The sequence below is a fragment of the Priapulus caudatus genome, unplaced genomic scaffold (genome assembly GCF_000485595.1).
Source record: "Priapulus caudatus unplaced genomic scaffold, Priapulus_caudatus-5.0.1 Scaffold11, whole genome shotgun sequence".
NCBI classification, from domain to species: Eukaryota; Metazoa; Priapulida; class Priapulimorpha; order Priapulimorphida; family Priapulidae; genus Priapulus; species Priapulus caudatus.
In genome coordinates, this window is record NW_014577072.1 from 860,669 (window position 1) to 867,492 (window position 6,824).

At 44.3% G+C, this 6,824-nt stretch overlaps 2 protein-coding genes across 4 annotated transcripts in view; both read right to left on the bottom strand.

Moving 5' to 3' along the window:
- LOC106807384 overlaps positions 1-1,526 on the bottom strand; it is a gene marked incomplete at its 3' end in the record, with an annotated part of 17,535 nt that extends 16,009 nt beyond the window's left edge. The window contains 1 exon segment of the mRNA XM_014809703.1: positions 1,357-1,526. Within this exon segment, the coding sequence (XP_014665189.1) occupies positions 1,357-1,372 (16 nt within the window).
- A 356-nt stretch (positions 1,527-1,882) lies between these two features.
- LOC106807550 (glutamate-gated chloride channel-like) overlaps positions 1,883-6,824 on the bottom strand; it is a 63,655-nt gene continuing 58,713 nt past the window's right edge. For 2 of the 3 annotated variants that reach the window (XM_014809934.1, XM_014809918.1), the window contains exons 5-9: positions 5,682-5,764; positions 5,310-5,447; positions 4,916-5,068; positions 3,796-4,013; positions 1,883-2,488 (exon numbers count right to left, since the gene is read on the bottom strand). In XM_014809934.1, the coding sequence (XP_014665420.1) occupies positions 2,246-2,488; positions 3,796-4,013; positions 4,916-5,068; positions 5,310-5,447; positions 5,682-5,764 (835 nt within the window). In that variant the 3' untranslated portion in view covers positions 1,883-2,245. The remainder of the gene's footprint in view (positions 2,489-3,795; positions 4,014-4,915; positions 5,069-5,309; positions 5,448-5,681; positions 5,765-6,824) is intronic. The other variant, XM_014809927.1, reaches the window with a different exon arrangement.

Here is a 6,824-nt window from a genome sequence, read left to right on the forward strand (position 1 = left end):
GTGTGTGTGTGTGTGTGTGTGTGTGTGTGTGTGTGTGTGTGTGTGTGTGTGTGTGTGTGTGTGTATTCTTGCTGGAAATAACTGCCACTCCGTACTGAGTGGACAATGCCAATCGCCAATCGCCTTGCACTCATCGATACTGATTAGATATCAAGCCTTATTTATACTGTATAGATTTTCAAACAACGATTTAAACCGTCATTTCTAACTTCTGGTTGCTAAGGTAATTCCACCGTCGTACGCCACTGCACGAGCAACACGACTCCGTCTTCAACAGCCGAACACCACTGCTCAAAAAGAGCGCAACACTCGCGATAAACCACAGAAACTAACTGCATGTACACAGACGCTCTTACAAACGCGGTTGATCACCGGCACGGCATGCACCCCACCATTCCCAGGAGCGGTGCGGTACACAACAAGGTCTCAGTAACGCAGACACAGGACAGACGAGTATGGGGAGGCTGGTCATTCATCGTGGCCGGTGTTTGGTGCCCGTGAAGAAGATAAAGGCCGTCACAGGCGCGATTATCACTATTAAGGCGCTGCCGAGGGCAAAACTGGATAGAGCTGACCTTACAAGCAGGTATATGAGCGAGCACAGCGCACATCGGGGGCGTGTAGAACGCATTCGGCATGAAGTGCGTGTAAGGTCTGTCAGTGTAAATGCTGTGTGCGTGAATGCCGGCACGTTTACGGGTCCGCATAGCTCATCTCATCGCGTATGGTGAGATTATGCGTACCTTTACTCTGTTACCTGCGCGCGCTATTAAGGCGCTGCGTAACAAGTTGCACTCAAACGGTGGGAGAATTCATAGAAATTTATATCTTAAATCTTATCTTAACCTGAATTGTTGTCATCTTATTCGGAATCGCACCGACTAGGTTATGTATGTAAATATATGTTTATTTATTTATTTATTTATTCATTTATTTATTTAAATATATATATATATAATCAAGTCGGTACAATTCAGAATGTAAAGTTGGTAACTGGGAAATACCGATGGGAATACATAAAATGTATATATAAGTATTGTTATACTACTACAACGCACTGATGATAGTCGTAGTAAAGAGCAGTGCTTACCTCATTCAAAGCTAATCGCTTACGAAAAGCCTTCTCACGTTCACACACAGTTCAGTGTATATCTGATATATATATATGCATCAGTATATATATACCAAACACCTTCGTTTATCCCGTAATGACACGAATGCGCGCATACTGCTCCTGGTGTTAGGAATGGAAATGTTTGCTTACACGATGCGTTATTATAGCTAGTTGTTACTGTGTGTAAATAGACGTGACCTACATATAATCGCGCAGAATCGTACCTATATAGTCGCTCGTACCTTCTAGCTGCTCCATCGCTGGCCAGGGTCCTTCGATGTTATATATTCCGCAAGTGATTTGGCGCGAGATTGTCGTCTCTCTCTCTCTCGTTCTTTCGCTCGCGACCGTCCTGTAAATTCGCTATGCGCGATTCCCGCACCCTGTGATATTGTCGCGCATGTAACAGATGCCGATAGGGGCTTACCTCTGTGTGTTGTTGGCGTGCGAGCGTCAGCCACCGCACCTTTCCGGGAAGAGGACTTCGCCCACTTCGCGTTATACTGCTCGTGTTTACCCGTTTGCTTATATCGGTACCAGTAACAGTATGTACACGCAGGAAGGAGCTACCACAAGAAACAGCCTAACCTTGTTATATACACGTGCTACAGGATAGACGAAGGAAAGTGCTTCCATGGAGGAAGTGCTTTGTTGGTCGGTCTAGTTACGTATATACATGCTGTATGTATAATTATTCTATAGCGAGGAACTCATAGCACGTAACGCTGTCATATGCATGCACCATCTTATGCAAAAGAAACCTAGATGTGTATGTAGAATATATACATGTTTACTGAACAATAATGACTCTTCAGAGTTACAACAGGCGTCCAAACGCAATATCGATTATATAGTGTATAGGTAAACGTGTAACTAATGTACAAAATTGACTATAGATGACAAGTAACCTGGGTGTGAATCCGTGGCAAATAGAGTAGTGTCTTAGAAAATAATATAATAAAACGTGCCGTAACGTAATATAATCATTAAAACGTCGATGAAATTTTAAGCAAAAACGATAGAGGGGACCATTATGACCGAATACACAGAATCCCTCTGTGAAGAGAGACTCTACCACGGATCGCCTCTGCCAAGATGCTGCAGGATTATAGCGTCCTATATCGTCATCGATTACTGGTCGTCGTTGTTCACGTAGTAAACGCACCAAAAAACGAGGATGCACACGAGGAAGCTAACGGGGAAGAGCACCCGAGAGACGACGTCGATTGTCTTTGCCTTCTTTCTGTCTTCGTCGATGACTTTCTTGAATCGTTTCTTTACCGTGGTGAGTCTGCGAGTGAGATGAGTTTTAACGTCGCCATCCGCGGTACGCTCTGCGTCGATCTCAGCGCTCGCTCGTGACGGTTGTTTCATCTAAAATCGAGTGACAATAATGTGAGGGTTCTTATACCAACCAAGAGTACATCTAGCTCTGTAGACATCGCTCTGCGTTACATAATGTGGATCAATAAATGCTATAATGCTAGACTTGAATTATGTGTAAGCAAGCATCGAGACAGACGAGATTTATGGCCGTCAAAATCGAGCTTCGTAATAATCTAATAGACAAGTTACAGTGGTTCCGTTCGTGAACAGCTTTTCCGCTAGGTGTCTCTGTACACCCGTTTCATCGAAGCGCGAATCTTTAATCTGTTATGTATTACGTTCCGTTTTACTTCTGTAACGGTATCTATTTCTATAACAAAGCTTTTGTTTCTGAAACAAGCTAATGTATTAGACTGTGCTATTTTTATTTCGTTCTCTAATTTTAGCATAATAGGGAGATTTTAGCGTCCCTGAATTTTGGAAAACACGAACGTTAATGGAACATGAATATATACTCAGATCAGTAAGATGTTTAGCATTTAAATTATTTCTTATATCATCACATTAACTCCGACCTTTTTCGATTACTCACAACGTTTATCAAGTTTTCTATGTGGCCAAGGGGTGTCACTTTCTCCCGGGCGTAGAGGGAGGGTGCCGCTACGTGGCAGCACTAGTCACTTCGTACAGTTCCGTCATTCCACAGTCATACTTCCATGCTAGACATGGCCTTATTTCCTGAAGCCTAACCATAACCCTAATTCTAACTCTAACCCTGCCTGTAACCCTAATCCTAACACTAGTGCTGCCACGTAGCGGCACCTTCCCTCTACGCCCGGGGGAAAGTGACACCGGTGGCCAAACATGCCTCTTACAGGCGCATCGGTTAGTCAAGCCATGTAACTATGAATCACCGAGGTAAAACGGTATCAACGGTTTTTGCTCGTGTCAAAATAGAATTGGTTTTTAAAGTCGGGTGACTTTGCCAGAAATTTGCGAGTGTTTTACGCGAAACTAGCTCAGTACCCGTGGGAAGGGGTAACGACCACATCAATAAAAAAATTGCCTTTGGAAAAACTCGCCATTTTCACATAACACATTAACTGCTATTATACGAAGTCGGGACTTTGGTGATAAACACTTGCCAACCTTTGTAATAAGTCATCACTTTTACAATAAAATCACACTCACCACTTTTCTAGTGCGGCTCAATCGTTTTAGTGATAGCATCGATGTTCTTACAAAAAGTTGTTGATATATTATTTCAGTAGTGATGACTAGTTTCTTTAAACGCCCTTGTTTTTTTTTCTCTCTCTCTCTCTCTCTCTCTCTCTCGCAAGAGCGCGTGTTCTTACTGAAAGATCTGTGAATGAACCGCTCCGTACATGTTTCGCGGGGTTCTTCAGCGATCGGCGCGTGAAGTAGTTTACGAGAGCGAACTCGATGAGCGAGCCGAAGATGAACACGACGCAGATGAGGAACCAGATGTCGATCGCCTTCAGGTAGGAGACGGGCGGCAGGCTGAAGCGCACGGCCGCACTCTGCGTGTAGATGGCTAGGAGCGTCGTCACGCCTGTAGCGACACGGAGAGGGCGCGTATATAGTAGTGCACGTAAGAGAGAACGCAGTAGTGTAGCCACAGTGATGTTACAGCCACCCAGCCTGTTCTGCTCGCATCTATGACAAATACGACATACGCATATACGCTCTCCTATGACACTATTTGTCTTTCTATGACAAAATATTGTTGCATGTGTTGTGCGCATCATAGGAGTTTAGGAGCGCTATTATGAACTCAAGCAGTGAATTTCAGCTGTAAAGAGGAATGAAGTTGACTCCCCAATATTTTTCATAGGAAGAATCTTCCTATGACAAATAGTGTCATAAGAGAGCGTGTATGCGTATGTCGTATTTTTCATAGATACAAGCAGAACATGTTGCAGCCACCAGACCTCCCCATGCACGCCGCGCACAAGCTCATTCACACCTCACGGACACCCATCATTCACCATCGGGACGTAGATGACCTCGCAAGTGCAGTAGACGACTGCATCAATGTTGTTCTAGGCAACTTTTCCTTCATCGCATGCGTGCATATATATGCATGGACGCACGCAGGGACAGGCATGCGAATGCGCGCACCTACTGACAGATGTCTGGGGCTGATATACAGGCATGAACACGCGTAAGCACATACACACGTGCACTTACGCACGCACGCACCCCCCCCCCCACACACACACCACACATCTACTCTCTCTCTCTCCCTCTCTCTCTCTTTCTGCTCTCTCGCTCTGCTAGCTCGGCTAGCTCGCTATCTCTCACACACACGGAAGGGCATGCGCACACACCCCACACACACACACACACACACACACACACACACGCACACACACACACACACACACACACACACACACACACACACACACACACACTCACTGCTCGAGAAAGGTAGTATGAACGCGCACTCACCAAGAGCAACCCTGGCCGGCGTTGCCTCGGAGTCGAGCCAGAAGGATACCCACGAGCAGATCACGAGAAAGACGCATGGCATCAAGCTCTGCGTCACGTGATACTCGTAGTCTCGATCAAACTTGATGTAAGCCCGTAAATAGCTGAATTTACCTGGCGTAATCGATAAAACACGTCTAGTTCATGTTAATCCGTCTACCTGCGTGCACATAATACTCACCCAACCATGAAGGCGCGCACGCACGCGCTCACTCACTCAGGAAAACAAAACTCGAAGGTCCTCGTGAATCTGTTCACGTATGCATGCACATTACCAAAAATTATATTCACGAGAGTGAATATATTATTGTGAACGAATATCATGCCATCGCTCTATCATTTAGTATTTGCTTACCCGTGTAATGTGCGGTTTGGTAGATTTCCGTGCGGATATAATCACGCAACTTGAACTGAGGCAGTTTTATTGCAGTATTGATTGTAAACGGCGCATCCGGTTTCCATAAAAAAACGAGTTCCGTGTTTGTGTAGCCGACTAGAAAATAATTATATTAAATGTAGTGCGTTATCAATGTTGCGAATTAATATTTAGCGCGATAAATAATCATCTCAATAATTAATAACCTAAACTTATTAAAGTAGGAAATGTCAAATTGCTATATCGTAATTTAATGATTGTGCCCTTTGCTAGGCACGTGTTATAATCGCGAACTATGTAATAATTAACGAAACACGAGTCTAACGAAGAGTGAAAATTGCGCATGCGTACAGCTGCCGAGTTCAATCTGGCAATTCTGCGTGTCAAACGGATAGGCGCTGAGCTGCATTTGGCAGGAGAACGATGCCTTCACCCTGAAAGTAAGATATAAACAGGTGGTCAGTCGCTCCTTGGAATGATATAGCCAGGCTGAAATCTACGGCAATGTGATCGTCTATAATATGCGCTGCAGGCGATATATAATACGTCAGCCCAAAATCTTCCCGCCACACACATCACGCGGTATTATATAATAATAAACTATATGTCTTTATTAATTTATAAACATAAATTTACACGGGTAAATACCGTGCATTCATTAATTTTATATCGCGCAGGGATAGCTTTATGAGTTCCTGTGGTCTGCGTTGAATTGATCATACAATGAACATAACATCAATAGCTAATGATACATGTATTACTTACTACTTCATGATAACAGATATATATAGGCTTCATCTGCAGTAAATATAGCTTCGGATAGGGTTAAATAATAGAGCCAGCTCAACCGTAAATTATGCGGTAGTTATACGAAGACGAGCCGTACACAGTAATATTGCGATTTTCCCGTGTCTCTGTGGGCAGGCAGAGATCGTGCGGAATGCTTGCAGGCGGAGAACTCTTGTGATTATAGCGTAGCGTTAGTAACGATGTGCTGTTTCGTCTCCGCCGGCCCATTATCGCCGCAGTATCAACACGTACATCGTTTAATAAATAAACACTCTCCTGTCGTCCGGCATGATATCAGCATCAGTCGCTCCGCACAAGACTACTGACTTGGGAGGGCTTCACAGCAAACCAACAATCGGCTGTTTGGCTAGGCTGCAACTAATTTACTTGTATATGCAGAGATCGGCGATGGAATACGTAGTTGTCTACGCATGTAGATATTATGCGCCGCATCTGTTCTAATAACATCCGCTATATACCCGTTCACGAAATCGTCTCAGCCTCGTGCCAATCTGCTTACGCGAGTCTCCATGGTTTATTAAACAATGCTCACACTCATTATTTGTTCCTATCTCATTTTTGTACCACCGCCTTCTCCCTCCTCTCTCTCTCTCTGGTGCTTTCTCTCTCTCTCTCTCTCTCTCTCTTGCTTTCTCTCTCTCTCTCTCTCTCTCTGGTGCTTTCTCTCTCTCTCTCTCTCTCTCT